General features: G+C 46.8%; 1 protein-coding gene across 1 annotated transcript in view; it reads left to right on the top strand.

The window, feature by feature from the left end:
• The window catches only part of IA-2 (tyrosine phosphatase IA-2), a 514,718-nt gene that overhangs the window by 418,561 nt on the left and 80,279 nt on the right, over positions 1–15,878 (top strand). Inside the window, exon 14 of the mRNA XM_089545824.1 lies at positions 1,333–1,521. Within this exon, the coding sequence (XP_089401950.1) occupies positions 1,333–1,521 (189 nt within the window). The remainder of the gene's footprint in view (positions 1–1,332; positions 1,522–15,878) is intronic.

The following is a 15,878-nucleotide window of genomic DNA, read 5'->3' on the forward strand; positions in this document are numbered from 1 at the left end:
TAGCCTGATTTATGTTTCTGTCTAAAGGGTCTACCGAAGTGCATTTTCGCAAACCGGTTGTAACAGAACATCTGGCCAAAAAGTGGAGAAGTTTGGCATATACGCGTTTGAGTTTCGTTCCGGCATTAAAGTCCGTCTAATGTATTGTTGTATTTTTTGTTATGTGTTCAAACTTTGGTTAGTCGTATTTTAAACCACGCAAATTTATTGCTCTATAGCGTCTGCTGTTTTGTATTTTTCTATTGGTTTCAACAATAAAGTTCTAATGATCCATGCTGACACCATACCATACACCATCCCAAATAACATACAATATACCATACCCTATACCGCCGCCGTGGTGGCTCAGTGGTTATGATGCTGGGCTGCTGACCCGAAAAACCATGATTCGACCTCGGCCGCGGCGGTCGCATTTCGATCTAGGAGGAATGCTGAAGGTCTGTGTATTTTGCAATGTCAGTGCACGTGAAGGAACCCCAGATTGTCGAAATTATCCGGATTCCTCCATTTACTACGGCGTCCCTCATAGCCTGAGTCACTCTGGGAGGTTAAAGACCATAAAATCATATCGTATACCATAGCGTATATCATGTCGCATGCCATACCATATACCATACCATACCGTACACCATACAGTATACCATACCGTATACCATACCGTATACCATACCGTATGCCATACTGTATACCATACCAGATACCATAGCATATACCATACCACATACCATACCAATACCATACCATATGCTACACCATAACATACACCACACCATATACCATACCATATACCATACCTTACCATATACCATACCATACCATATACCATACCTTACCATATACCATACCATACCATATACTGTACCATATACCATATACTACCGTGTACTGTGCGATGTCAGTGCACGTTAAAGAACCCCAGGTGGTCGAAATTTCCGGAGCCCTCCACTACGGCGTCTCTCATAGCCTTAGTCGCTTTGGGACGTTAAACCCCATAAACCAACCAACCAACCAACCAACCCATACCATATACCATACCATATACCATACCATATACCATACCATATACCATACCATATACCATACCATATACCATACCATATACCATACCATATACCATACCATATACCATACCATATACCATACCATATACCATACCATATACCATACCATATACCATACCATATACCATACCATATACCATACCATATACCATGCCATATACCATATCATATACCACACTATGATTTTCTCAATTACTCTGCTACTGGCTACCGCCTGTCAAGGCAATATGCCTGGTCATCTAACTTATCTCCTTTCTTATCGCTCCTGCAGGCTCAACTGGAACTGGTTCGCCCCGGCGATGGCCGAATGCTGGTGGCCACGCTGGTGGCCTGCGGAACCGTGCTGGTCCTGGTGGTGGCCGGATCCGTGGCGTACCTGGTCCGGCGCGCCAGCCTGCGCTCCAAGGAGAAGCTGCAGGGACTCGCGCAGCCGGACACCGAGCCAAGCCAAGACTATCAGGTGAGCCTCGACGAAAGCGTTCTTCTTAAGTTTTCATGAGTCTTGCTGACTCGTGTCATGATTTACGGTGTGGTTAGCGGTGCGAGAGAGTGGAACTTGAGAAATACGCTTCCCTTTAAATTTTTTCTGGGCTGAATATTAACCAGGCCGTACCTGTCAAGGAGTGCCATGATAAGCTTGTAATGAGCAGACGGCGCCCGTTCCTTTCAGCTGACCTTACTGCACTGCGGGGGCCATTTATGAAATTCACTTTTGAAAATCTTCTGGCGCTATTTTATTTTTGTCAGTCTCAAGGCACATTTTCAGCCGACAACGCCATACCGCATATTTACAAAGCCACAGCAATCTAGCGAGGCATGTGAATCGATTTTGCTAAGCCTTCTTTGTTTCTGTTAAAATTATTCTCTTCACTCTCCGCAGAAGATAAAATAAACACACTAGAACACACATCTTAATTGTCAGGAAGTAATACTTTCTCTCAGGTCGTAAGAATTATACTCGGCTAAACCCGACAAATGTGATTCAGAGGAGCGCTACTAGCCGCGTGTATTATATACAAAGAAGCGTTGCGTATCTAAGGGACTTAGCCATGGTTGCCGCTTATTGTTGATGTTCGTATAGCGCACTGTTCAGCCTCTATGCTGTGCCGCGAAACAGTTCTCATTCCTTGTTACGCTGTCTATGTCCCTCAAGCATTCGTGCCAGTGACCGAAAAGACAGCATGCCACGTATTATGCATGAAATGCTTTTAGCATGAAATGCCGTTGCCGGTATTGTAGTGACGTCACGCCGAGACCGAGAGCCAACATCCGGGCACTGCATTCCACTCATCCGGGCACTGAATTTCACTCATCCGGGCACTGAAACGAGAACATCCGGGCGCCGTACGAGATTTAACAAGACAAGACGAGAGCAAGAGGGGAGCTCCAGGGCGAGAAGGGCTTTTGGCTGAAAAACTGCTTCCACGCCATCCCAAGGATGGCGCTGCGGTCCCACACTCACGCATGTAAAAGACCGGCCGCTTGGTCTTCAGACGCGCTGCATATACATTCTTGTCAGGCCTGCGTCTCATCGTGTCCGCGTACGCTTCTGCATCGTCCTGCATTCCAATACCACCACCGTCACAGCTGCTTGCTTAAGCCGAGCAATGGGCCGCAGCGGTGGCTCAGTGGCTATGGTGCTCGGCTGCTGGCCCGAAAGACGCGGGTTCGATCCCGGCCGCGGCGGCTGAATTTCTTTGGAGGAGAAATTCGAGGCCCGTGTACTGTGCGATGTCAGTGCACGTTAAAGAACCCCAGGTGGTCGAAATTTCCGGAGCCCTCCACTACGGCGTCTCTCATAGCCTTAGTCGCTTTGGGACGTTAAACCCCATAAACTAAACCAAACCAAACTAAGCCGAGCAATGGAGCCTGATGAAAGGAGAGGTAGGAAACGTCTTGCGGAAAGCGATCGCTTTGCGAGTCATACGCCACAGCAGAAGACTGCTCGCCCCTGCCGACAACGCCATGATATGAGGCCGCTCCCGAAAGCGACAAGGCCGCCACGGTTCGCGGCTGCCTACCTAAGCCCGCTCTATTGCAGGCGATCACTTCGACGCAACAAGAAGGGCGTGGTGTGGTGTGGCGCGTAGAACACTAGACCCATTTGAAGATTTTGACTAGTACCATCTACAACCAATGTGTTATGCCCGTAAACATTTCATGCTTACTCTACTCTCGGTTACGGGATAGGCAGAGATTTTTTTTCAACGGAATTTGGACTGCCATCATTTTTTTTCTCTCTGCATCACGCCGCAGCATTGGCCGTGTGTATTTTGAGGCAGATCTAGTTGCGAACTAGGAAATGAAACATTCGTATTTCACATACATTAAATGCGCAGAGGAGATAGTGAAATAAAATAGCAGATGCGGGAAAATATGCCCCAGCAGCGTTGCCTTCCTTGCTTTGTGAGCCATTCGCGTGTTGCTCAGGAATTTTAATCCCAACACCTAAATTCAGAAATGGAAAGAAATATAGACACGCTTACTGCTTGTTCAAAATACAGAATACAAAAGCTGCTTTATTTTCTCTATATAGAGTGGCTAACAAGATGCTTCCATTTGGATCCCCGTAGATTGCACCGATATACTTTTAAACTCCGGCTCAGTTTCTTGGAACGCCACCTTGTACATATTTCAGGCCTCAGGAGTGCCATGTGCACATTTTCGTCATTTTCTAGCATTTATTGCGGGCCGAAGTATAAATGTCGATTCAATATTTAAGTGATCGCATTCCGACTGCCATGCTTCCTGGAGCTGGATTAGGAAGCTCCACCGCAATACTAACAATACTGCAGCAGTGCACGCTTTACAGGCACCAACACTGCTGATTGATTCTGGTATGAGTAGTCAATAGCAATTATTCGCGTACACCTGCTAGAGAAAAGAATAAGGCGAACAAGAAAAGAAGGCGAAATCTACAAACTAAAACTGCACATCGCTGAAAAAATAAATCCTAAAAAAAAACGTTTATATTGTCAGAAATCATTCTGAACAAATCACAATCACCCAAGCATAGATTGGATAGGTTACCTGCACGCTTGGACGTATGGTATAGTTCAAAATGTGACGACCTGTACAGGAGGGCGAGAGGCAAGCTACGCAGATTTCTTAAGATTATGCAATGAGCGGTAAGTTACATCTAGCTCTTCACATAAATTATGCTGTCAGCGGGACACAAAGTGAGATAATGATTGTGACCATCAGGCACCTAATTAACTGAAATATGAAGATGAACTTTTAGTCACTGAAGCTAATGTGAGTGTTTATAATGAATACAATGAAGCGTTCGCATTTCTAGACTACTCCATTGGGTAGACCTCTTCTAGATCATGCGTATTCCGAGATATTCGCCCCGAAAGTTTCCACTGAATTTGCGTAATTACGCATGCAAGGCGGTAGCAGTGAACGCAACTCCTCCCTAGTGTGACGCAGCGGTTGCGTCGCGCGTTTCTTCCATTTCTATATCTGAAAGTGAAAGCGAAACACATATCAGAGTCACCGGTCCCTCTATGCTTTTGGCAGGCTGAACAGTGTGTCACGCCGTTGGGAGTTTCCCGCCCATATAATGAGCATAACCAACTGTAGTGTGTCAGCTTTCGGTATAACGAACCTAAGTAAGCCACATTGGATATAACAAACTTTCATGGCTAACCTCAAATATAACAAACTTTCTTGTGTTACTGCAAATATAACGAACTTGATGTGGTGTCGTCGGATAAAATGAACCCAAGTGTACCACTGTACCACATCGGATGTAGCGAACTTTATTGGGCCTACCTCTGATATAACGAAGCTAAGTATAGCAACATATGCTAACGCATTCAAACAATCCACACAGGATTGGCTAAGAGATTTTTTTTCACTATTGAAGCATTATACAATACCTGACAAACATTCCACGCTTGCGTGCTACTAATATGTATCATGCAATAACGTGTAACAGGTACCTAATATGTAAGGTCTACATGTGTTTTATGTCATTAGTAGCTCAAACTCACGAGTTTACTCTCCCTCTCTCCTTCCTCTTTTGCCCTTCTTCCTCCTCGTCCTTCCTCCCCTTCTTCCGGGAGGACGTAACGCCTAGTGACATCCCGCTGCTGAATGTAAGGCTTACAGAGCCCCAACTGTAGAGACTCAGCTCTAAAAAATCTAAACTAAGCAATTTATTTATAATCGCTCGGATGCCTCCGAAGTTGTCAGGAGTGTCGCTAACGACTACTCCTCTCTGCATGCCGTTTGTGAGCCTGATTTAATGCATGGAAAAGGAATAGCGTGACAACGGATTCATGTGCTGTCACCGCCTTCTTCTAATTTTCTTTGTTTTGTACTTCGCACTGGTCCACGCCGCATCGCATCGCTCTCGTCTTACATCTCTCTCAGTCAAATTAACGCGCTGTCATTGACGTTTACATTTCTTCCAAAGTACCCCCTTCAAGCTCGGGCGTAGAAAGGCGCAGTGTACGAAGTCTAGGGGTGTTTTCTTTTTTTTAGGTAATTCCTTTCCCTTCGCACATTCCCTGTGGTCTGGCCGCGGGATTCCCTCTTTCTCACACTCCCCTCCGCTCGTTTCTGGTTCGTCACGAGCCTCCCCCGCGTTGGAGGCCATAATTGAAAATCGATGGCCTCTCTGGCCGGCCTCGGCTGCGGTCATCGTTTCTCTTCCCTTGTTCCCCTCGCTGGGGCGTTATTAGGGACAACGCTCCATCCTGTACGCCTGCCTCCTTGACTGGGGCCGCTGCTCCCAATCGGTGTCTGCTGGCGCTTTCTTGGCCTAAATTGGCGCATTCCGGCATCATCGCACTCTCTTTCCCGTCTCCTCGGTGCAACCAACTCTGTTCGTCTGTCACGTGGCTAGCGCCACCGTGCGGCCCAGATCCGACAGGCAGCAGATTCTTCGTTCGCGTGCTCGTCATGGGCTTCCGCACTGCCTCCTCACTCTCCACTCCCCCATCCCCCCTCCTTTCCTCTCGTCAGCAATCACGGCGCCAAGCCTAGGAAATGAACTTGAGACCCTCCACTCCTCCTTCATTCTCGTCTGCCGCCGTGGAGCCTCCTGCTAGCCAGTGTGTTCCTCGCTTGATTCCCGGTTGCATTGTCCGCATTTCCATCAAAACAAAATTTATTGCCCGTCTGTTGAGATTTTAATGAGTGCTAGTTTAAAAGTCCCACATGATCGAACTCGTTTCGGAGCGTGACACTAGGACGGTGTAGCTTTGTGTTGCCTTTGGTGTATAATGTTTTGTACTACTTGAAAGGTACCTTCACAACTTGGCGTTACCGCCTTAACGTAGCTGACCCTTGCGCTGGTCTTCTTGCTGTGGTCCTGAGAGTTTAGGCACTTTTGAATACGATAAAGAGTAAAGCTTTTGCTCTGTCTAATGCTTCAAAAACGCGAGAAGCTTGCGCATTAGTTGGAAAATTTCTGATAAGCACTGCGCATTCACCAGTAATGTATTCGATGTGGCTCATTAAATGCGTATTTGCGAAAGCATGGCTAACCGAACTTAACGTTTTTCAGGCTCATATATTTATATTTGCGGCGTAGCTACCTTTGCGCTCTGCCACCACATTTAAAAATGACTATTAGCTGCGGCTATTGGAAATCATAAGTGCTGTTCTTTTTTCCTCTCTTTCTCACAACTTCGGTGACATTGTCCAGTCTGATATCCGTGGACTGTATAGAGAGATTTCTTAACCCTTCGCTGCGCAGTTTAAAAGTGACAGGAGCCACTGCTACCCAGAAAAACACCCAGCAGGGAAGCACGCAAGCAAGCAGCGCGGGATAGCGGCTGGGTGTCTCTCGAGAGAGCCTCAAATCGGGGTAGATGCCCCAACCCCTTCGTATACTACAGAGAAGGGCTGAATTTCCGCCGCGGTTGCTTTACAAGATTGCTGGCAAGTCAACGGCCCTTTCTCACTGCCGACTTGTTAGCTCTCTTTCTCGAAAGCCCGCAGTTACGAATATCATCTCGTATTTATTTGTGTTTCATCTTATGTAATTATCCCACTTGTCTCCAACACAGTGGGACGCCTCCTGACGCATCCCTCCGTAAAACCAACCATTCTGTTTTCGAGCTCGTCACACCGCACACTGAAAAAATAAAAAATATACATATACGCTTAGAAAAGCAAGTCGCAGCCTGCACACAGCGGTGCAACACGCGCACAAATGGGCTTTTGAGAAAACCTGTTTCATCTCCGTGGGATCGTGAACGGCGCCTCCCGCGTGCAACGCACCATAAAGCTTTACCCACCCACTCGCTCCCTGAGCGCCGACAAGGAACCTCGGTGAAACAAAAGAGAGATACGTAGCAAGAAGCGCGTGCGGAGGTAAAGGAAATGCGGACGGCGTTGAGCAAATGGAGGAAGTGGGTTGTAGGGTGCGGGGGTACCGCGCGAGCTGCGAATAAGGGAAAATGTTGTTACCAGAGACGGGTACACTGTTGGAAGCGCTGGAGCCGAGGCGGCGGCGGCAATGTGTATTCTCGAGAGAGGGAGAGAGAGCGGGGAAAAGAAGAAGAGGGAGAAAGACAAGATGAAAGGGTAAACAAATTTCATATCGTGCATTACACAATGCCTCCTCGTGTGCGGGCGCGAGCCCTGAGAGAGCCCTCTTGCGCTCGCACGGTTCCTTACAATTCGGAGACCGCGGCGCACGAAGCGTCGTTGTTTTTTTCCTTCTCTTTCTGCACGCTGCCTCTGGATCCGCCGTTTTCCGTTGTTCGTTTGTAAAGGAGGAGCGGAGGCAGCAGCTTTACTCATCTTTCCGCTGCCCGCTTTTCGGCACATCGCGCACACGTTCTACGCGCTGGAGGCACGCAACCGCTCGGCTGCCATTTCCTCTCCCCGAGACGATTTGTTTTCCTCGGAAAGGGAAGAAACGCAAACGGTTTTTTCGAATCTAAATTACGCGTTTTGACGCGTCGGTGGCGCCAGGGAGGCAACCGCAACCTATTATTTCTTGTTGTTTTGTCTCGTCTGGGCGCGTACGCCTAGCAAGCAGGACTCTCTGTCTTGCCGCGCGCCTTGATCTCGGAAGTCAGACCACAACATAAACGAAGTAGCGAAAAATCGGGCGAGGAGGCGAAAACGTTGTGTTGAATGACTCACCCTCTAAACGTCCTCGTCGTGTTCGGACGTATAGTGGCTAGGTGCGTAATTTAATTTCTCCGCATTTACATGCAATCATATCCGCGCTCGGGGAAGGAAACAAACTATATTTTCTTCATTTAGTAGTGTTTATAGCTAAGCTGATTACCACCTGCTTGCGTGTAATGCATTTTTAATTTCACACCGTTAAATTATAGGGCCAATGCTAAGCACTTTTCGATATATGTATCTGTACTAGTCCTGGAACATCCTGCGTGTTTCTAATGTTGCAATCATGAATTCAGTTCTTTCCAACGCATTAAGAACGACGCATATATAAACCAATCCTTCTACATCTGCAGTTTACATATTAACGGGCGCTGCGGGACATTATGCAATACCTGCTACAGAACATGTGTTTAGAGGCGTGGCGAAATTCAAGCAAAAATGTCGCAGGAGCATACCACCCGGGATCCGCTACCGTAGGTTGTTGCATTCACCTAATCTCAAATCAACGCGAGACCATTCGTGTCTGCTACAAGTCTGTAAATAGCGACACTACCTTTCCTTCACCAAATGGTCTGATAAATTTATGATTCCCGTTGTTAGTAGGCTTGCAACTCGCGCATTACTTTTCAGTTATCCCTTCATATCCATTGCGCTGCCTTGAAACTAAACATTGGAGACAGCATCCGCTGTATCCTTCTTCGTGCTGTAAGAGTTCAGTAACGCGTTGTTATCTCCTGGCGCTAACTTTGCGATAGCGGCTGTGCTGTAAATAAATATACGGCATTAATTCGAAACACACCTTCTGGAGAACAGCTTGACGGCCTGGAGGCAGAACTTGACCCCCTGCCCTTTAAACCTGAGAGTGAATTGTTACATGGCGTGTAAGTCCTACCGTAATTGCTCCTCCTTCCCACCAATGTGGCTCACTGCTTTGGATAGACTGCAGTCGGCATTAACCAATCAGAAACACTACTCATCTAGACGTTTACGCATAATAATGGTTAAGCACTGCGTAATGCGATAGCTAAGCACCATTCAATAATGTAGCGTACATATGTTGTCCTTGGCTTGCCCGAGCTCTCACATTTTTTTATAGTTTTAGTGAGACGTTCAGCCAAGCTCAAAAACGAGCGAGTGTCATGAGAAGCAGCAGCAGAAAACTGTGATTGCTGATCCGCTGTTGCTCTACCGTCCTAAAGCGACGCCACAGATCTCTTTTTTATCTTTATTCCCACTCTCATTCTTCGCTATTCCTCTCTAAGCGTCGACGAGTCCTGCCAATTAGGCAGATCCGTCCTTGTCACAGAGGGTGCGACGTTGAAGGTGTCTACGCGACCCCTACGAGAAATGCTGAATAAGTTCTGCATCCTGGGCTGTAAATGTTTTACCATCTGATAAAATTGAACGATATCTCATTCAATCCTGAAAATTTTAGAACGTCTTGTTTAATGGTTTTTCCACCGGTGATAAAAGGGTGCCGTCAACAGTTGCCACTAAATGGAAACCAGCACCTTGGAAATACGTTTGAAGGTAGCTTAACTTGAATGTATATAATTTAACGTCTTTCAATACTACCATTTATTAAAAATAAACAGCCCAGGAGGCCTAATTTAGACAGCACACTTCGTAGATCGGCCAGCCACAATAAAACGACGTTCCATGTGCCTATGCAATGCACTTGGCTACGCTGAATCCTTCGCAAAAATCGGTGGGCATCGACTCAGTCTAGAATTGATTGCTCTGGTCGATGGGCCACCGACGGATGATATATTTCGGCTACGTCGGTACCCCGTGAATGCGCGAGACATTCTTTTCGTCTAGCTTCAAGGAGGGAGAAGAACGGAATATTCTGATTGCTGCAAGTCTTTCTAAGGATACCGGCAAGGATGAACGACTATGTGCAATAACTAAAGGGCCTGGTCCTGTTGAAACTTGGGGAACTAAAATTTTCTGTATTTATTCTAAAGCTGCGACAGGAACCTTCCTAACCAGTTGACGACCATATCACTGCTTTATTACTCTTTTTTCATCAGTAATTTATATCGTGTAGACTATATATAAAAGCTTAGATCATCTTAGATCAGCTTAGATCATCGTCAATCAGATCTGTTCATATATGTAGTAGGGCGCGGCAAAAAGTGACAACTGCGACTCACCAAGAGTTTTTTATTTGTGTTGTTATTGTTCTTGCAAGCTCAGAGCAAGCCTTCGTATTGTGGTTTATACAAATCCTCAACGAATGAAACTTTTGGTGTGTGGATGTTAGAAGCACTCGGCTACAGACCTTAAAACAGTATTATCGACCCACGAATTGCACAATTTATTTGGTGTCTACGTACCAAATGAGCGCCAACCATAATAATTATTTTCTTTGTGGGTTGGACGCAGTAAGGGGAACAGCTGCATACTAACAGAAAACATTCCTTTTATTAACGTTATGTATCAACCGATTGGGACGAGCTTTATCAGCTTCCTAAACAGCTTTAGTTCGTGCGCCAAACTAATTATAAGAGAAAGCACAGTTAATACGAAGATACCTGACACTAGGCATTAGGTAAGCTTGGGCGCAATGCGTAGAACTCCAAAGGTAGGTTGAAAGGCTATATTTCAAGAAAGAAGTGAAATCAGCAAGCACTCATGCGCAGACGTGCACGTATGGATAAAAACTCAAACACTGTCACATTTATACCCAGACTTGAGAGAGCTATCACGTCAAAAAGTTGTCGAGCAGGAATAACAAGGCCATAGAGCGAAGCTCCCACAGACTACTCCTGCTTCTGGGTGGGTACAGCAGGAACAACAAAACGCGGACGCAGAAAGAAACACACAGAACGAAAACGAAGCTGTCCTCGTTCTGTGTGTTTCTTTCTGCGTCTGCGTTTTGTTGTTCCCGCTGTACCCACCCAGAAGTATGAACCAACTAGCTCAGTTTTCTACTCTTTTAATGAATACTCCTGGCTGCGTTCCTCGCGGGAAGAGTATCATACATTAATATCATACAGCTTCGCCAGTGCAAATAGCCGAACTCCCGTATTCGCCGCAGTGAGACTCTCAAATGTGTGTACAGTTTGAACGAATTGGAGCGACATCGTGAGGTGTGAGGCCCGCGTGCACCAACGCAAACGCCTTGCAGCTAAGAGAGCAAAGGTCATGGCACGGAGCTCTCGGCACAGGCCAGCTCCGGCGGTGGCATCACGCTCACGCGTCACTCGGGCGGGGCTCGGAGATAAATGCCTGCGCGGGCACCCCTCCCGGCCGGTTCGGAATCGGCCAAATTGTTGCCGCTGGCGGCAGACGCCCATTTGTCAGGCTTCGTCGGCAAAGGAGGGTAGGAGGTGGTCGGCTCCCTGACAGTAATCAGAACCGCGAGTTCGCTCCCTAGGCGCCTTCCTCGCCGCTTTTTTGCGAGCGACACCTTCGATTTCCTCCTCTCTCTTTTTCTCTCTCTCTCTCTCGCTGGTTCGCTCTATCAGTGCGCGCCGCAAACTCATCTGTATCCGCCAGCCTGTCCGACGTGCTGCCGCCTTTCCCAGTTATATCCGTTTCTTACTATTTTGTTGTTGTTTTTAGTTTATTCAGCTAGTCTCCCAGCACATCAGTGACGTCCAGTGTGATGACAAGGGGGTTAATTTTTCGTTTAGATCAGTTTTTGCTGCCCGCTCTTCAAGGAACCTGCTTACATCGCCGCTACGTTGAGCTGAGCATAATTAAAATACCCGACACAGAAGAGCGAGTAGATTGGACAAAACATTTTTCTTCGTCCTCAGAAAAGCAAGTTATTGGGTGATGCTTTGGCTAGTATCTCCTCGACTGTCGTAATTAATAAGCTTTGAGAACACGGCGCCACACAGTCGAAACTATGAAACGAAATGGCGGCTTCCATACGACGTCCTTCAGGATTAGAGGCCGAGTGTGTGGCTCTTTGGCACACCACCATGTCACGATGCTGACAGCCAGGAATTGAGTGGAGAATACACTGCTTAGCTAAACCGCCTAGCAACGCACTCAAGGAAAGAAAACGAGAGCATGTTTTTTGTTATGTCCATCAGCATTGCAGTACAGCTTCTTCTCAAGGTCAATGTCTTGATCTGGGCAAGAATACGCATTCCCACTAAAACTGTAAACAAAAGACTGACAACCAGAATCGTTACAAGAGATTGTTAAAGCCGGGAACAAGGGTGTACACTACGTTGCGCAGCCTTTCTGACACCAGTACTGGAATGTTCAAATTTGCGTGATTAAAAGCTTTACTTTGAAACTTTCGAGTGTTAGATTACGTCATAGTGTGGGTTATGCAGCTTCCGAAAGCATCAACAATGCAGCACACTGAGTTCCCCGCTAGAATTTCGTTCTCTTTTTGTTTTCCAGAAAACCTTCATTCGCCTCCTAGCAACGTTCAATACCTTATCTTTCTCCATACTTGCCACTTCGTCTCATCTGCGCTTTAAAAAGGAGAGAAATAAATAAAGTTTGCGACCAGAACTTTTGCCGGAGCCGAAAATGCTGTTTGTACACTGTGCGTAATAACCTAGCTATAAGTGCAACAAGCGCCAGCAAGCGTTTTCTTCCACGATGCAAAGCCCTATATAGGCACCCGCCCGTCAGGTCGTTGTAAATCGTTGCCCTCGACGGGTCAACACGATGCCGGCCCCGCGGGCCCCGCGGGCTGCGGTTACGAGATTGCGCGGATCGGGTTTGTTTAGACAAGCGGCCGGGGAGGGAATTAAATAGTTAGCATAAGCGGTCGGGGCTCTGTAGCAGCGCCGATGTGAGCCGTGTTTGATTGCGATGCCGCTATGCGTACCCCGCGCTTGCCGCCTTTCGGAAAGCAGTGTGAATGGCTGTTTTACAGCGGCTGGCATCGGTAGCCGCTCTTTGTGGGTTGAGAACAGTGTGTACTTTATACTCACTTTGTTTTAAAAACTAGTTCTCGTTGTTTACAAAAAAAAAAAAGACAAGACATGCTATCTTTCTACATTTGATTACTTAATTGCGCGCTTTTAAATGGGTCGAGAAAGCTCTTGCATGAAGTTGATTTTTACCCTTGCTCTCGCGGCTAGGTACATTAACGTTAGGAGTTGTTGAGGGTAAGGTTTAAAGTCTCGAAACTTTTAATGTGAAAGTCGAGGGCGAATGTCACACTATTTTTAATTTATCGCGTTCAAGTCAGATGAAATCAAATTGAAGTTATTCGAGCCATGGGCACATCTCCTAACGTCCCAAGTTGAGCGTCGTGCCTGTGACAGGCTTTCAGTGAGTGCTGTGCCCGCGCAGTCCTCCATGTTTTTTTTGTTTTTTTATGGCTCGTTGAAAAACTGGGTATGTTTCGTGATAATATATAGCTGTAAGCTGTTGCGAAGTTTTCAGCTTGTGTGTCGCTTAAGGACGTAAAGCAGAGCTTAATGAGGCTAATAAATTTGGGCCTGAATTAAAAATTTAGACGTGCGTATTGACTGCGGAGCACTTCAACTTTCCCTCTTTTCTTTACGCACAAGCCCGTGGTCATTAGGACCTTTTACATTTACAGTTTAAAGTCTTGCGGGACCTGAACACTGCGCATTGCATACCGAGAACTGACTCGACAGGAGTCAGTTGCGTAAAAGGATGCTATTCGGGAGCTATCCTAGCAGAAGTATTAGCACGCAATCTATGCATATGAGCCTAAATATTCTGCAATGCAAAGTGTCCGAGATAAAGTAAAGGGGGTTTTCAGAAACGATTAATTCTTCACGCCAGCGTAGCTGAATCAGAATTGCTCGCGTTCAGGTGGAACACGCTGCAGTATCTTTTACTCCTGGTTAACACAATTAATTACGTAGACAATAACTGAAAAACTTCGCAACTTTGAGAGTAAGAGTCGGAACAGACCAGGAACTAAGCAATTTCTAAAAGAGCTAGCTTTGGCCTGGAGCCTAATTCCTCTTTGTTTTTATTTTCACACTTCCAAGGAAGTGCGCGAGGTCGTCCGGAGCATAAGGTTGCGTACGCTTGCGCGCACGGGTTGCGATTAGGCTGAGCGGACTTGTGCCGGCAATGGCAGCAGCAATGAGAAAAACCGCCAAGCGTTGCATGTTCAAGTTATGCGCTAGTGGAGTAGATGCTCCGGATATCTCTTGCTTGTTCTGCGCTATTTAATAACAAAGCAGCATTTGCGAGAATGACGCTATTTATGGTTTTCAATGACGCTCAATGACATTCTAGGCAACTGTTAATCATAACTCACATGGTTTTTACGCTCCGAGGCGAGCGCCACTAGTATAAAGCGCGCAGCGTTGTTGGGCTCCAGATTAGGTTCACCCATCCGGATTCTTGAATTCTTTAGCGAGCACCAAAATATCAGTGCACGTATGATCCTGCTTCCTTTAGGCGACTTCCAGCTACTATATGCGTCATTTTCATATAGGCAAGATGTAGTGGTTTATAAGCCCTTGGCTAACGCTAAGTGCGCACCCTTGCGTTGTATACGAGCATATCTACGCGAGCTTATCAGTAAGCATTCTTCACAAAATCTCTTGTTTTGGTCCATGAGGAGACTTCAATTGAACCTCAGCGAAGGCTTCTTATACCGGCATGTGTGGTCTGGTCATCATGCTGCTGCTGGTACGTGCGCGTGTTTATTACGTGCAGGATGCGCTGTAAATACGCTGCCGTTTAGTTCACACATGTCACCAACTGTACGAGCTATTATTGGGAATTGCAAAACAAAACACTGCTGCATTGTAAGCCTTCTTTATGTAAGCCTGTACGAGGTCTGTTAGAAAAGTATCCGACCTTTGGCCGAAGAAAAAAAACTGGCATAACTGGAGCGTTAGAAACCTAATCACCTTCAAAGTAGTCTCCTTGGGACTCCATATACATCTCCCAGCGGTGCTGCCATTGTTGGAAGTATTCCGAAAAGGCCCTTTTCGGAATGGAATTTAGCTCTGCTGTCGTTGCAGCCATAATGTCCTTTCTTTTCTGAAATCGCGCTCCTTTCAATGGCCTCTTGATATTAGGAAACAGCCAGAAGTCGTAGGGGGACATATCATGAGAGTAAGGAGCCTGTTGAACTACAGGAGTCTGGTTTTTCGCCAGAAAAGTCTGAATCAAATTCGAGGAATGTGCAGGAGCAGTGCCGCGAGGGATGCGCCAATTTCTTCTTGACCTCAACTCCGGTCTCTTGCGCCGCACAGCACCACGTAGGCGATGGAGGACATCCCTGTAGTACTCTTTAGTCATTCTTTGATCCTGTGGGGTGCGTACTCGTGGTGTGCCACACAGAGGGAGTCAAAAAAGCAGTCAGCATCACTTTGACATTGCTGCGCACTTGGCGGGCCTTCTTTGGTCTTGGTGACGTGGAATGCGTCCTCTGTGACGACTGGGATTTGGTTTCCGAGTCGTACCCGTACACCCAAGACTCGTCACTAGTGATTACGGCGTCGGTGAAGTCAGGGTAACTGTTTGTGGAATCCAGCATCTCCTGTGAGACTTCAACATGAAGCTGCTTTTTCTCCACCGTCAGCAGCTTCGGCACGAATTTCGCCGCAACTCTCTCCATGGCCAAATCTTCGGTGATAATGGAATGTGCAGAAAAATTGCTGATGTCCACCTCTTCCGCAATTTCTCGGATAGTCACACAGCAGTCCCGCATCACCACAGCGTTCACTTCGGCAATTACCTGGTCATTTCGGCATGTTGATGTCCGACCGGAGCGTGGCTCTCTCTCCACAGATGTGCGGC

This window comes from Amblyomma mixtum, chromosome 5 (genome assembly GCF_055824585.1).
Source record: "Amblyomma mixtum isolate Tamu chromosome 5, ASM5582458v1, whole genome shotgun sequence".
NCBI classification, from domain to species: Eukaryota; Metazoa; Arthropoda; class Arachnida; order Ixodida; family Ixodidae; genus Amblyomma; species Amblyomma mixtum.